The 15,610-nt window shown below is 45.1% G+C and overlaps 1 protein-coding gene across 1 annotated transcript in view; it reads right to left on the reverse strand.

Moving 5' to 3' along the window:
• Positions 1-7,320: 7,320 nt before the first annotated feature.
• MAPK15 (mitogen-activated protein kinase 15) overlaps positions 7,321-15,610 on the reverse strand; it is a 73,082-nt gene continuing 64,792 nt past the window's right edge. The window contains exons 13-14 of the mRNA XM_032787266.2: positions 8,670-8,831; positions 7,321-8,263 (exon numbers count right to left, since the gene is read on the reverse strand). Of these exons, the coding sequence (XP_032643157.1) occupies positions 8,039-8,263; positions 8,670-8,831 (387 nt within the window). The 3' untranslated portion in view covers positions 7,321-8,038. The remainder of the gene's footprint in view (positions 8,264-8,669; positions 8,832-15,610) is intronic.

Below are 15,610 nucleotides of genomic sequence, written 5' to 3' on the forward strand. Positions count from 1 at the left end.
AAGTGTCAGTGGGAGGGAAACAAAAATGATTCGGGGCTGGAGCACATGACCTACGAGGAAGGCTAGGGAACTGGGATTGTTTTAGTCTGCAGAAGAGAAGAATGAGGGGAATTTGATAGCTGCTTTTCAACTCCTGAAAGGGGTTCCAAAGAGGATGATCTGGACTATTCTCGTGGTAGCAGATGACGCACTGAGTAATGGTCTTTCAAGTTGCATGGGGGAGGTTCCTAGGTTGGATATTAGGAAAAACTTTTTCACTAATAGGAGGGTGATGAGCATGGAATGGGTTCCCTAGGGAGTGGTGGAATCTCCTTCCTTAAAGGTTTTTAAGGTCAGGCTTGACAAAGCCGGCTGGCATGATTTAGTGGGGATTGGTTTTCTGCTTGAGCAGGGTTGGACAGATGACTCCGAGGTCCCTTCCAACCTGATATTCTATGATTTCTATAAATGAAGCAGTGAGACGCAAAAAGGCATCCTTTAGAAAATATGGATGCTAAATTCCTAGAGAGGAAACAGAAGGAGGCCTACAATGCTGGCAAATTGAGTGTTAAAAACAATTAGGGTAAGGCCAGAATAGAACTTGAAGAGACAGTAGCCAAAGACTCAAAAAGTAACAGCAAAATCTGTTATACGTACATCAGAAGGGAAGTCTGCCTAAACAACCAGTGGGGGGCACTGGATGATTGAGGTGCTATAAGGAGCACTTTCTCAAGGATTATAAGGGCCATTGCAGAGAAACTAAATGATTCTTTTGATCAGTTCTTCAGGCTGAGGATTGTGGGGGAGATTGGCTCAGATTTTGTATTTTTTTAGGTGACAAATCGGAGGAATTGTCCCAGATTGAGGTGTATTAGAGGAGCTTTGGAACAAAAATTGATCACTAAAAACAGTTAATAAATCAAACAGACCAGATAGTATTCACCCAAGACTTCTAAGGAACTCAAATGTAAATTTGCAGAACTACTAACTGTAGTCTGTTAACCTGTATTTAAATCCGTTTCTTGTACCCCAGATGAATGAGTATAGTAATTTGATGCCAATTTTTAATAAGGTCAGAGGTTGATCCTGGCAATTATAGACTGGTTAAGCCTGACTTCTGAGTACCGGGCAAAAACTGGTAACTTATAGTAAAAAACAAACTGTCCCAGACCATAATTTGTTGGGAAAAAGTCCAACGCTTTTTGTTACGGGGAATTCATGCTCCACCAATCTTACTAGAATCTTTGAGGGGTCAACAAGCATTGTGGACAAGGTGGATCCAGTGGATATAGTGTACTTTTTTCACCAAAGGCTTCTTTAAGCAAAGTAAGCTGTCATGGAGGAGGCTCCTTAAGCTTCGGTGCATGGCCGCAGCGTCTCTCCTACTTGTGTTCAGTATCTTAGTGTTCGAAGAACTTAGTGTGAAGTCAACATAGGTGCTCTCCGACACTTATTGGCTTAAGTGTTAGTATAGATGAATTCCAAAGGTTTCGGAATTGCGCCTAATGGTTAAGGGTGAGTTGAGCTATCCGTCATTGGGCTGTGTTCTATGGAGCCTGGCCTACTAGCCTACGCCACTTTGGACACTTGTTACCTTGTTTCATCTCAAGAAAGTTATCTAGTTATGAACCACGGCCATCTGTAGCTTCATATTACAAGACACCAGATCCATCATTGCCTCTGTAAAATGTCATAGCCTCTAATTTTAAATTGAGGGCTGCCAGCTGAGAGCTGACCGCATTTCATTATAAAGATAGTTTTAAAATATCTAGTCTACCCTCCCAGGAGTGATCAGTCGACAACGGCCTGTAGTCTAACTCCCACTTACAGTTTGATGGTAGTACAGGAATTCTTCATCAGATCAACACTTTTTTACTAGCATTTTATTTTTTTGTTAAAATCAGTTTGGTAAAAAATGTTCACCAAAAGGTTTCTAGGGTCCAGGATGGAATTTCTAGTTGAAATGCAGGGGTGATGCAGGAAGAGACCCACCTCAGAATAGCCATACAATGATGGAACTTCACTAGGGATGTGGTATCCAGGCTTCAACTCTCATGTCCTGCCAAATTCAGATCATGACTGAATGCAGGTCTCCTATAGCCCAGGTGAGTGCCTAAGCACCAGGCAAGATAGAAGACAGGACAGACAGACAGTGAGTGTTGTGTGTAGCCTCTCCATGTCTATCAGGCAGAGCTGAGAGTTGAAGCTGAGTCTCTCACATACAGGGATGTCTTAACTGGCTTGACTATTGGGTATTTTGGGCTTAAGCTTTTCTATTTTTTTAAAAAAAATTTAAAGGAAGGGTCTTTGGTTTCATTCCTCTTCAAGAAGGCAAACCAAAGGTCAACAACCTCCAAGATTTTGTGAAATGGATTCTTGTTTTCCAGGCCTGCCCTAGTTAGATGCATTACCTAACATGTCTTAACACCTTTCAAGTCTGGTCTACCACAAGGTTACACTAAGTGGCGAGTTTAAAACAAATTTGAAAAACTTGCCCATTTAGTCATGTTTCATTTGCTGAGCTACCACCCCTTTAAATTCTGGTCTTGGACTAGACTGTTGCATCCTGTCTGGGAACTCTACATGGCATGCAGGGAATTCTAGTTTGCTGACTGTCAATAAACAGATAGCTAAGGTTAATGTTTCTTACCTGTAAAGGGTTAACAAGGGAACCAAACACCTGACCAGCAGACCAATCAGGAACGGATTTTTTAAAAGCTCAGGGCGGGATGTTTGGGCGTGTGTCCCTTTGTGTGTGTCTTTTGTCTGTTCTCTCGGCTTGAGAGGGATCTTTCTATCTTCAGCTTCTAATCTTCAGTTTCCAAGTTGTGAGTTCCAAGGTAGAAAAACAATAGATCTTATTGTTTTTTTTGTATTACATTGTGTGTAAGTTGCTGGAATGTTTAATTGTATTTATTTTTTGAATAAGGCTGTTTTTTCCTATATTTTCTTTTAAGCCATTGACCCTGCTTATTGTTTCTTGCTACAAAGACATTTTTATGTTCTTTTTCTTTATATTAAAGCTTTTCTTTTTCTCACCTTTGGATTTTCTTTCTAGTGAGGCTCTAGGATAGAAACTCCCCTGTGCCAGGATTACGGTCTCTTCAGGGAAAGACTGGGACGGGGGAAAGAGAAGAGGGGGGAGGTACCATGCCCTATGGGAGGAGGGAAGCAACGGGTGAGGTTGTTGCAGGGACACCCCCTAGAATGGCATACAGCTCATCATTTCTGTGGGTTATCTGGGGCTCTGACCCAGAGCAGGTGTGCTCTCTGGTTCTCTAGTAGAGTTGCCCCATATTCTAAGCAGGATTGACTCTATTTTTAGACAAAACATAAAGAAGGAAATGACCTTGGAAGTCATTCTCATTTTTGTCCAAGTGCCCCCGGCCGACCTCAGCGAGGCTAGCCAGGAGCACCCATGACAGCAGAGGACGGTACAATATGACTGGTAACCGTCATCGCCAATTTCCAAAGCAGCAGATGGTGCAATAGGGCTGGTAACCGTCTCTGCTACCTTGCAAAGGTAAATGAATGCCGCTGTGTGGCACTGCAGTACGACGTCTGTCAGCAGCATCCAGTACAATACGGTGACAGTGAAAAAAGGCTGAACGGGCTCCATGGTTACCATGCTATGGCGTCTGCCAGGGCAATCCAGAGAAAAAGGGTGCGAAATGATTGTCTACCGTTGCTTTCATGGAGGAAGGATTGAGTGACAACATTTACCCCGAATCACCTGCGACACTGTTTTGGCCCCTTCTTCCATTGTGATTTCAACCCAGAATTCCAGTGGGCAGGGGAGACTGCGGGAACTATGGGATAGCTATGGAACAGCTACCCACAGTGCAACGCTCCGGAAATCGACGCTAGCCTCGGTACATGGGCGCACACCACCGAATTAATATGCTTAGTGTGGCCGAGTGCACTCGACTTTATACAATCTGTTTTAAAAAACGAGTTTCTGTAAAATCGGAATAATCCCGTAATGTAGACATACCCTAGGTCAGGAGTGGGAGCTGCTGGCTGCTGCTGCTGTCTGAACAAGTCTTCAGCCTAGTGGAGTGCTGTACGTAAAGTGACAGCGTGCTGTCTCTCATACTCTCCCAACACACACACTCTGTCTCTCTCACACTCCCCGAAAACACACCCTTTGTCTCACACACATACACACAGTCTCACACTCCCCCAACATAGTCTTTCACACACACACTTTGTCTCTCTCACTCCCTGAACACACTGTCTGTCTCTCTCTTGAACACACACAAACACTTTGTCTCTCACTCCCCAATACACACACTCCCCCCCAATACACACTTGTATTATTATTATTGTTGTTTTTATTATTACTACTTGGTACTTCCTGTCAAAATGCACATATATTCTCTGTAATTTTATTCTTTCAAAGTTTAAGGATTACAGTGCTATTATTTTAGTTTTTTGACTCATCTGTGCATTTCATAATTTTATTTCTTTCTTGTGCTTAAATTTAATTCTTTGAGTAATGAATTCTAAAATGCCTAGCCTGTCCTGGCTAGAGTAATTATCATTATTACTTTCAATACCATATTGTGCTTTTTCATTCATTATTTAAAAAAGTACACTCAAATAGTATCCTTCTAGAATGTAAATTAAGCGTATACTCATTTTATCAGTGCCAGTTTAAAAAATAATAGCTAATCACATAACTTTAGACACTGTTCAGATGAAGGTCGCTTATTTTCAAATTGTATTTTTAGTTTAATCTGTAAAATAACTTAAAATTTGTACAAAAATAAATGCAGATCCAAGTATAATGCTATTAGCAATGATAAAAAATAGAACCCCTCCGTTATGGTATGGTTCTCATTAAACAAGCTTTGCAATTGTTTTACAGGCCCATGTATGTAGGCCTCAGGCTTTAGCTAACCAATGCAAAATAAAAGCAACTTGTTTATCAGCACACAGGGGTAGGAAACACTAACAAAAGAGGAACTGGGAGGGGGACCAGGGGTCCCTTGAGTGCCAGCTCAGCTATTAGCAAGTATAGTGTGCCAATTATTGCTTGCTGAGGGTAATTCCAAGGAAGGGTCACAGGATAACCAGCTCAACACTGCCCAAGCGCATGATATCTGTTAAAATAGTTTGCTAATTTGCAATATTCTATATGGTAATGGCTTTTGCAATATGCAATTGCAATCAAGGGGTTATAGAACAGTCAGTATAATTGCAAAAGAAACAATAACTGGAAATACCACAACCTGGAAATAACCTGCTGATTTGCAATATTAATTTACCAAAAAAGGCAAATAACTTGTGTAATCAATATGACGTTTTGCAGTTTTAACCTTTATAAGCTTGGTGAAATTTGTAAGGGACAGAGCAGCCTACCCCTTGCAAGGGGACTCACTGGCTCTCCCTGTATGCATACTTGTATTCTGTAAGATCAATAAAGGAGCCTCAGGCTGTCTGATCAAATTAACAAGGTGGTGGTCTTTTTCCCCGACAGCAATGAAGGAGTCAAATGTTAGTGAATCACATAGATGATTGTGATTGGTAAACATAAATGCCTGTTCTTAATAAAAGAGAAAAAAGCCTTAATCATGTATATTAAAATTAAGTAAATACACTTTTAGTGGAATGAAAAACAATTGACTAAAACAGAGTAGATAATGGCAGTAACATAGAGTGCATCTATTAAATAAAATGTGCTTACTTTTTCTATCTTTACTAAAGATAGTGTACAAAGTATCAAACTCGTGTTTCTGATATCTCTGTTCAAGTTCCAAAACTGATACCTCAAGGCTTGGGATTGCAAATATCTCGCTGTATTATCTCCTGATTGTTCTAAATTTACATATACATTTAAAATATGGCTTTAACTGGAGTTTGCATGTATTTTTTTCTTTCTTTATACAGGAATTGGATACTGCACTCCTGTGAGCTAATTCTTAAGTTATCTGCAACCCTCCTGCCCCCCCCCACCCCCTAAATCCCTAGAGTTTTCTGGTGCCTAAGTAGTCTCTGGAACATGGTTAAAGTTTCCCCCCAGCCCCCAAAATCTGAAATGGTGCTCCTTGTGAGCCAGGAGTGGCCAGAGGGCTGCAGGAGACCGTGGACTTTGGCAAGATGCAGCCCCTGTGAGACGGCACAAAGCCAGCCTTTAGCCGCAGGCAGAGCATTAGGCACCACAAGCCACAGCACAGAAGTAAGGGTGGCAGCACACTATATAGGAAATTGTTAAACAGAAACAAAATACTGAGTCCTAACACTCAGTCCCCCCATACCTCTGTGCTGATCATTTCTCTACTCTGGCTCAATCACCAAGGAGTCAGGACCATGGCTTTCTTCTGTTTGGTTAATAAAAGCTAAACAGCAAATAGAAGATGGGTTACTTCAACTGGAGAAAGTCAAATCAATGTGAACTCAGAAGTCTCTTGTACACAAGATGGTGAGTTTCCCAATTCCTTCTTGCTGCCTCATCTTGGCCAGGGCCCAGGAGATCCTGACACTGTTTCCCTGATGGTCTGTGAAAGTCACCATTTCCTTTTCCTCTTGAGGCCCTCCCCAGCCATCCTTTATCTTCTCTTTATAACCCTAACTTAAGAAGTCCTTAGTTAACTCATTCCTTTCCTACCTTAGTGTGGGGAAGGGATAGCTCAGTGGTTTGATCATTGACCTACTAAAGTCAGGGTTGTGAATTCAATCCTTTAGGAGGCCACTTAGGGATCTGGGGCAACAATCAGTACTTGGTCCTACTAGTGAAGGCACAGGGCTGGACTCAATGACCTTTTGGGGTCCCTTCCAGTTCTATGAGAGAGACATATATATATATATGGAGATATATCTATATATATATATATACACACCAGCTCCTTAAACTATGTATCACTGTAATTCTCCCAGAAACAATAAAAGTCACTTCTGAGAAAAGCCAGCTAAATAAACCATCTTTTGAATTTATAGACAAAGCTGGAGATATGATGGGCTAACAAGAGTTTAGAAAATTTTCAGAGTTGGTGACAGAAAAATATTTAAAACACAATAATTTGAATATTGTTTTTCTGATTTAAAAACACTACCCCGCAATGAGATGTGGTTTGTGAAACTTCAGGGACAGTGGCTTCTTTTGGGGAAAGTTGAGAGGGGAAAGCATTTGAAAGACCGCAGTTAAAGCAGGAAGTTAACTTTAGCCTTAACTATGCTAGGACTACTGTTGCTTCATAATGACTTTATGATGATTCAGCAAGGCATCTCATGGACTGCTGCATTCTGGGAGAGACAAGTGAATGTATAATCAGTGTCAGGTCATTAGACAAGGAAGCACTTCCCTAGTGATTCTCTCTCATTCACTTTTACACAGCGGACAACATACTGTGAAAGGAAGGTACTTCCCTCAGTGAAATATAAGCAGTTTATTATTACAATACATACAATAGTATATCCACACATGATAGTTATAGTATTAAATACACTGGAGAAAAATACATAAAGAAACGGAACTACTTTATTGTAGAGAGAGAACGTTAACAACTGTTTTTGTGCCCCTAAAGGACATGGGAATTAGTGGGAACATATAGTGAAGGGAGTTCAAGATATCCATGGTAAATTTAGTCTTCCTGGGCTTTAGAGAATGGTCTATTCTTAGTTACCTGCTCCTCTCCAAAGTTTGGATTCAGTGAACACAGATTGAGGCCAATAGAGATGGACAAATCAGCCTGGATATATTTAACAACACAAAGCCAGTAGCAGAATAAAGCAGCTTTCTGTAGCTATCAGTGATACTGAATATGAGGAATAGTATGTAAAGATAAACTGTGCCTACAGCATTGTATGGAAACAAATGATGCTGTGTCCCCTGCCTACCTTGTGGCTTTGCACAGGCTTGAGAAGTTAAAAGGATCAGAATGCCAGACTATTCTTGGATCTTGCTCAGAGAAAGTGGCACTGGGTCCCATATGATGAGTGCAGGCAGCACTTCTCTAGCATTTGGGGTCCTGCCAAATGCCTGGGAGTGGGGTTGTACCCCAACCGTTTGTTCCCTACAGGGCCTGTGGATGGGTGGATTGGGCTGTACTCCACTTGGTCAGTGCTGGTGCGTATTCAATGCTGGTGCCTGTTGGCAGGAATTTGATATTGGAAGATTCTGGAGTGCAGATTTACAGATGGTCCCATAGGACTGGGAGTAACTGCCCATCGATGCCTTGGGATATCCAGCAGCCCCCATATTTGCTGTGACCTGAAACATCTTTTTACTGGACTTCAGAAAAGGGTGCGCATCCCTGCTGGGAAACTGTGTGTTCCTTGGATTCTGTGTAAGAAAGAAGAGCAAAGACAGCTCAGGCATCCTAAATCAATTCCTCATACAGAAGCAAAGGGTGTGGGAAATGGAATGGTCTGGGGAGTGAGACAGAATCTGGCTATGCAGAGAACGAGTAGGGCAAATCCCACAGTGTGAAGGAGAAGGGGCATAGGGCAGAACTGTCCAGAAGGTGAAGGAGAGAAGGTTGTAAAGGAGAAGGAGTGCTGGCTGAGCCCACAACATGGAGAAGACAGTGGGGATCAAGCAAGATATGAAGAGACATAGACTATGATCCCACCACAAAAGTGAGAAAAGGACTGAGCCTGAATTTGAAGGGAAAGGTGTACAGCTGTAGGAACATTGTGCAGCTCCAATGAGCCACTTGAAATGGTGAAAGGCAAATGCCCATACTCACTAGTTTTGTACTAGTTGCTGTCACCCCAACCATCATGGGAGAGTCCTTCCTGGTCAGGTGATTATGGATAGCAGCTTCCTGTGCCTGACTGGATAGTGAAAACGATCTCTGGTTGGATACGGACTGACCTTGAGAGTCAGGACCTTTTGGCACTTGCTGATCCTGGAGAAGAAAGATATCAGTGACAGGGCTGAGCAGCACTGTCTAGCAGCCACTGGGGCTGGATGAAGAGGATCAGCATTCTGAAAAAGAAGCTCTTTTCTTGCTATCATCACAAAACAAGTGGAATTTCTTGCCAGGCAGGATTTATTAAAAGACTACATCTGTGGTTTTCACATCTGGGGTGATCACCTCCATTCCTATTTCTTTCTCAGGGTGGCTAACCATTTCTGTACCAGTCCAAGAGAATACACAGGGGTTAACCCTTCAGAAATTACGTTGCTTTTGTTCAAAGTCTCTTCTACCTTTGAAAATGAGCACATGCACAGGTTTTGGACATATATATGCACCAAACACGCATTGTGTTAACTAGCACTTGGTATCTAATTCACCAGCAGAAGAGGTTACTCACTTTGTAGTAACAGGTTCTTCGAGATGTGTGTCCCTGTGGGTGCTCCACTCCAGGTGACAGTGCATCCTGCTGCCGTTGATCGGAGATCTGTGGTAGCAGTGCCTAGCCGGGACGCACGCGGCCAGCTGTTGTCTCGGGCCATCGTTAGGGTCTATCTGTGCACGCATGTCCTGCACCCTCTCAGTTCCTTCTCTACTGTAGAGTTGTCTGATTTGTACGCCAAAGTAGAGAGGAGAAGGGTGGGTAGTGGAGTACCCACAGGGGCACACATCTCAAAGAATCTCAGTTACTGCAAGGTGAGTAACCTTCTCCTCTTCTTTGAGTGCCATCCCTATGGGTGCTGCACTCCAGGTGAATGTGAAGCAGTACCCACTATGGTTGGTGGGACTTTGGAGTTGCATCATTAATAACAGTAGACAGTACTGTGTGGCCTACTATGGTGTCTGCTTAGTGTCCTGTGTGATAGCGTAATGTTTGGCAAACATGCGGTCTGATGCCCATGTAGCCGCCTTGCATATGTCTGTAATAGGTACATTTTGCAGGAATGCAACAGATGTTGACATCGCTCTAGTACAGTGTGTTTTAATGCCCTTGGGGGGTTGAGCATTCTGGGTCTGGTAGCAGAACTTAATGCATTTGGATATCCACTTGGAGACTCATTGCTTGGAAATAGCAGTACACTTCAATTGTTCGGTAGTGGACACGAATAGTCTAGGAGATTTATGGAATGCCTTAGTTCTGTCCAAAGAAAAGGCAATTGCACATCTGACATCAATAGCGTGACCAGATGTCCTGATTTTATAGGGACAGTCCTCATGTTTGGGGCTTTTTCTTACATGGGTGCCTATCACCCCACAACCTCTGTCCTGATTTTTCACACTTGCTAGCTGGTCACCCTAGACATCAAGAGTAGAATCATAGAATATCAAGGTTGGAAGGGACCTCAGGAGGTTATCTAGTCCAACTCCCTGCTCAACCCCCAGACAGATTTTTTACCCCAGTTCCCTAAATGGTCCCCTCAAGGATTGAACTCACAACCCTGGGTTTAGCAGACCAATGCTCAAACCACTGAGCTATCCCTCCCCATGCAATACCATTTCCTGTCAGTTCTTATGAGGTTGGGGGTAGAATGCAGGTAGGTGTATTGGCTGATTGAGATGGAAAGTGGACACCACCTCGGGAAGAAATTTGGGATGGAGTCACATTGTAACCTTGTCTTTAAAGAAAATTGTGTAGGGAGAGTAGGCCATTAGTGTGCTTATTTCCCCGATCCTTCTTGCCGATGTTATGGAGACTAAGAAAGCTACTTCCAAGGACATGTGTAGTATGGAGGAGGTAGCCAGTGGTTCAAAGAGGTTTCACGAGACTTTGGAGAAGTAGGTTTAGATTCCAGGTAGCTATGGGTAGGTGAATCTCAGGGTAAAGGGTTTGAAGGCCTGTGAGGAAGTATTTTATGGTGAAGTGGATGAAAACTGAAAACCCGTCCAGTGTGTCATGGAAGGTATTAACTGCCGCAGGGTGTACTCTGATAGAGATGAGCAATAGTCCATCTTTTTTTAGTTGTAAGAGGTAGTCCAAGATATTAGGGAGAAGCGTGCTGTTGGGGTGGCAAGTTTCTGTTGGAGCACCATATGGAGAACCATTTCCACTTCTGCAGGTAACTCTTACTAGTGGAGTCTCATCTGCTGTGCAGGAGGATGTGTTGGACCTGCTCTGAACAAGCTACTTCTTGGGTTTGGAACCATGAAGGAACCATGCAGTCAGATGGAGCTTCTGCAGTTGTGGATGGAGAATCTGACGCCCTTGGAGAGCAGATCCAGTCTGTTGGAAAGAGTTCTTGGAGGGCGGATGGACATGCGCAGCAGGTAAGGATACCATGTCTGTCTGGGCCAACCTGAGGCAATAAGTATAACCCTGGCCTTGTCCTCTTTGATCTTGCGCAAGACTCTGTATATCAGTGGGACCAGTGGGAAAGCGTACATGTGTCTTGTTCCACAGCGCACAGTCAACTTGTGGAACTCCTTGCCTGAGGAAGTTGTGAAGGCTAGGACTATAACAGCGTTTAAAAGAGAACTGGATAAATTCATGGAGGTTAAGTCCATTAATGGCTATTAGCCAGGACGGGTAAGGAATGTTTGTCAGAGGGTGGGGATGGATGGCAAGAGAGAGATCACTTGATCATTACCTGTTAGGTTCACTCTCTCTGGGGTACCTGGCATTGGCCACTGTCAGTAGACAGCATACTGGGCTAGATGGACCATTGGTCTGACCTAGTACGACCATTCTTATGGTCTTACGACACGTCTCCGAGGGATGTGGCCCGAGTCCCACCCTGGAACAGAGTAGGTGAAATTTGCAGTTTTGTGTTGCGGTAAACAGATCTAAAGATGGGGTGCCCAGTGGGAGAAGAGCTGTCGCAGTATTGTGGGGTGTAATTCCCATTTGTGTTCTTCTGATAAGTGTCTGCTGAATGTGTCAGCGGTAGCGTTCTGACACCCAGACAGGTAGGACGCAGTAATCTCTATGCAATGTTCTATGCACCAATTCTATAGTTGGATGGCTTCTGTTTCGCCCCCCACCCCCCACATCTGTTGATGTAGAACATGCATGCTATATTGTCTGTCAAGACTCACATAGATTTGTTCCTTATAATAGGGAGAAAGCGGAGGCAAGCATATCTGACTGCTCTGAGCTCTAGAAGATGTATGTGTAGACGCGTCTCTGACAGGGACCATCTGCCCTGTGTTGTGTGATCTCCCAGGTGCACACCCCAGCCTATCAGGGAAGCCTTTGTTGTGAGCATAAGCACAAGGGAATTTTGATGGAAGGGGACACCTGTGCATATGTTTCCCGTTTTTGTCCACTATTGTAGGGAGACTAATAGCTTTGCTGGAGGAGTTAGCATCATGTGGAGACTGTGCCTGCTAGGTTTGTATATGGAGCTGAGTTAACCCTGAAGGCATCTCATATGTAGTCTGGCATATTCGTGAAGGTGGTGGCTGCCATGTGACCAAGAAGCTGCAGGCATGGTCTTGCCTCCACTCTGGGGCAAATGGATAATGTGTGTATGAGGTGTATGATGGTGAGGAATCTGGTGTGTGGAAGTGAGGCTCTGGTCAAAATTGAGTCCAGATGCGCCCTGATTAACTCAATTTGCTATGTGAGTATCGGTGGATTTTTGGAAGTTTATTTGCAGACCTGGACTGTAGAAAAGGGAGATGGTAAAATGATTGGCCTCTAATGTCGTTTCGTATGATCGGTCTTTGATAAGGCAGTTGTCTAGGTAGGGGGAAAGGACAGTTTACCTGTTCCATAACTGGCGTTCTTTGAGATGTGTTGCTCAGGTGTATTCCACAGTAGGCGTGCGTGCTCGCCACATGCACTGGTGCTAGAAGTTTTTCGCTTAGCAGTACCCATGGGGGGGAGCACCGCTGTGACCCCTGGAGTGGTGCCTCTATATTGCACTATAAGGGGAGCTGCGCACTCTCCTCACCCTCGGTTGATTCTTGCCAGACAACTCCATCAGAGGGGAAAGAGGGCAGGATGTGGAATACACCTGAGCAACACATCTGGAAGAACGCCAGTTACGGAACAGGCTAACTGTTCTTTCTTCTTTGAGTGATTGCTCATGTGTATTCCATAGTAGGTGACTCCAAGCTATATCTGATGGAGGTGGGTAGGAGTTTAAGGGTTTCCAGGACAGAGTGCCACCCCACCAAATCCGGCATCATCCCTTGCTGCTTGGGAGACGATCGCATAGTGTGAGGAAAAGGTGTGGACAGAGGACCACGTGGCAGCCCTATATATGTCCTGGATAGAGATGTGGGCTACATAGGCGGCCAACGAGGCCTGCGCTCTCGTAGAATTTGCCTTTACGATAGGCGGCAGGGGAACCTCTGCCAAGTCGTAACACGTGCGTATGCACGAGGTGATCCAGCAGGAAAGGCGCTGGGTGAAAACTGGTTGCCCCCTCATGCGCTCTGCCGATGCAACGAACAGTTGTGAGGATTTCCTGAATGGTCTGGTTTGGTCCAGGTAAAAGGCCAGCGCTCTACGTACATCCAGTGTATGTAGGCGGCATTCCTCGTTGGAGGAATGGGGCTTACAACAGAGTACTGGTAAGAAAATATCCTGATCCATATGAAAAGCGGAGACCACCTTCAGGAGAAAAGCGGGGTGTAGGCGAAGCTGGACCTTATCCTTGTGGAAGACCGTGTATGGGGGTTCCGAGGTCAAGGCCCTAAGCTCCAAGACACAGCGGGCTGAGATGATAGCCACCAAAAAATGCCACTTTCCAAGACAGGTGGAACCGAGAACACATGGCCAAGGGTTCAAAGAGAGGGCCTGTTAGGCAGGACAGCACTAGATTCAGATCCCACTGTGGGACCGGGGCTAGGTATGTCCGTCGTGTGGACGGCTTTCTGCTCCCCAGCAGAATTCGTCTGACATCCTCTAAACACCTTCCCTCCTCCTCATTTAACCATGGAGCAACCACACTGTCAGGTGAAGCAAGGCCAGGTTGAGGTGGAGAAGGCATCCCCTCTTCTGGGAGAGGAGATCCGGGCGGAGTGGCAGCCTCCACTGAGGGGTTTCTAGAAGTTGCAGGAGGGTCCCATACCAATGTTGGCAGGCCTAATCCAGGGCTATGAGGATAATCTTCGACCCGTCTGCCTTTACTTTTTGCAGGACCTTGCTTATCAGTGGGAACGGTGGAAAGGCATAGAACAGTTGCCCTGACCACCAGAAAAGGAATGCGTCTGAGATCGCCCCCCTTTCTGCCCCTGCCCCGGAGCAGAACTGGGGACAGTGTTGGTTCTCAGCGGTAGCAAAGAGGTCGACTGGGGAACTCCCCACTCTCAGAAGAGCTGTTGGGCAACCTCCCAGTGGAGTGACCACTTGTATTGGCAGGAAAACACCCTGCTGAGCAATTGGCTCACACATTGCACATGCTGGGTAGGTGGAAGGCCCGTAGGTCCAGGGCTTCCTGGTGTCTGTTACAGCTGTCCCCCCGCTACATTCCTTTTTCCCTTCTCCTTTCTGTTTGTCCTGTGTGGCCGCCCGTCCCGGCCATTGTGCTAACTAAAGTCACAGCCCTATTCATAGGGATGGCTTGTACAGACTAACTGGAGCCACTGCCCTGCCTAGGGAGGGGGCTTCTTGCTTCTTTGTTTGGCTCCTTTGTTCAGACCCGGGCTTGGTGTGGGGAGCGCTGCCCAGAAATGCAAGACCTGAAGTGGCCAACTAATTAAGCATATGAGTCATACCTGTGGCTCAGAACATGCCCGGCATGCCTATGCTTACCTGCAGTTTTTCTCTGTCTTCTCTCCTCCCTTGTATCAAGAGGAGCCAATCAAAAGTACTGGTGGGAAACTGCCTAAGTTTGCCTTTAAAACCAGACATTTTCTGATCAGACCTCGGAGAAGGTCCTTGCTTTGCCACCTGGTCTGATCAGCTAGGGGTCTTTGGGGGGCCCTCTCCCCGCCCCCATTTTTAAACTCCCCCCCCACGAACAACGAATTTATGCCTGGAGATCTCCTGATTATTGAAAGCGAATCGAGTCCTCTCTCCATCCTCCGATGCTACTGCTGTTCCTGTCTCTGTGTTTGCTGCTGTCCTGGGGATTGGTAAGAGCTCTCTCTTGCAGACTCCCCCTGTCCTAGCTGCTGGCCTTGTTTCCCAAGCAGACAGACCCAAGTTAACTCCTTGGTCTGTATCTATAATCTGTTTCTTGCTCTGCAGCACCTTTGCTGCTAAAAAAATAATCCTGTGCCGCTGCTAAGGTGTGCCTTCCTGGACTGTATCCTGGGCTGCCAGCTTGCAGCCGCCCCACTGCTGCAGCCACCACTAGTTAAACCCCACCCGGGGCTGTACCCTGGGCACACACCACTCTGCCCTCTGGAACTGCTCCCCCTCCCGATCAAAGAATCAGCATAGTCTAAGGTGCACCTATTAGAATTAGGTTCTTAGTCTAGATAAGTTGTAATTTCATTTTTGCATAGCTGTGGTTAAGTTAGGTTTAGAGAATTGTTTGTATTGTGCTCTGTAAGTTAGTTTTAAAAAATTGTTGCATTGTGTTCTGTTACTTGCTAATTTGTGTAGTCTTGGTTAAGTTAGATCATAGATAGGATTTTTTGCTGTGCTCTGTTATTGTGGTTAAAGTCTGTTCTTCCCGCTGCCCTAACCCCTCCACCTGAGCTTGCCCGTGCCTCCCCCGAGCTCCCCAGTCTCTCTGCTGTTAACTTGCAGCCTGTCTGCTCTCGTTGTCTCCTAAGTTTAAATCTCCCTCTGCTCTCGCTGTTTACACTTGCAGCCTGTCTGCCTCTGTGTCTCCCTGAGTTTAAATCTCCCTCTGCTCTCTGCTCACGTGCTC

The sequence above is a fragment of the Chelonoidis abingdonii genome, chromosome 2 (genome assembly GCF_003597395.2).
Source record: "Chelonoidis abingdonii isolate Lonesome George chromosome 2, CheloAbing_2.0, whole genome shotgun sequence".
NCBI lineage: Eukaryota > Metazoa > Chordata > Testudines > Testudinidae > Chelonoidis > Chelonoidis abingdonii.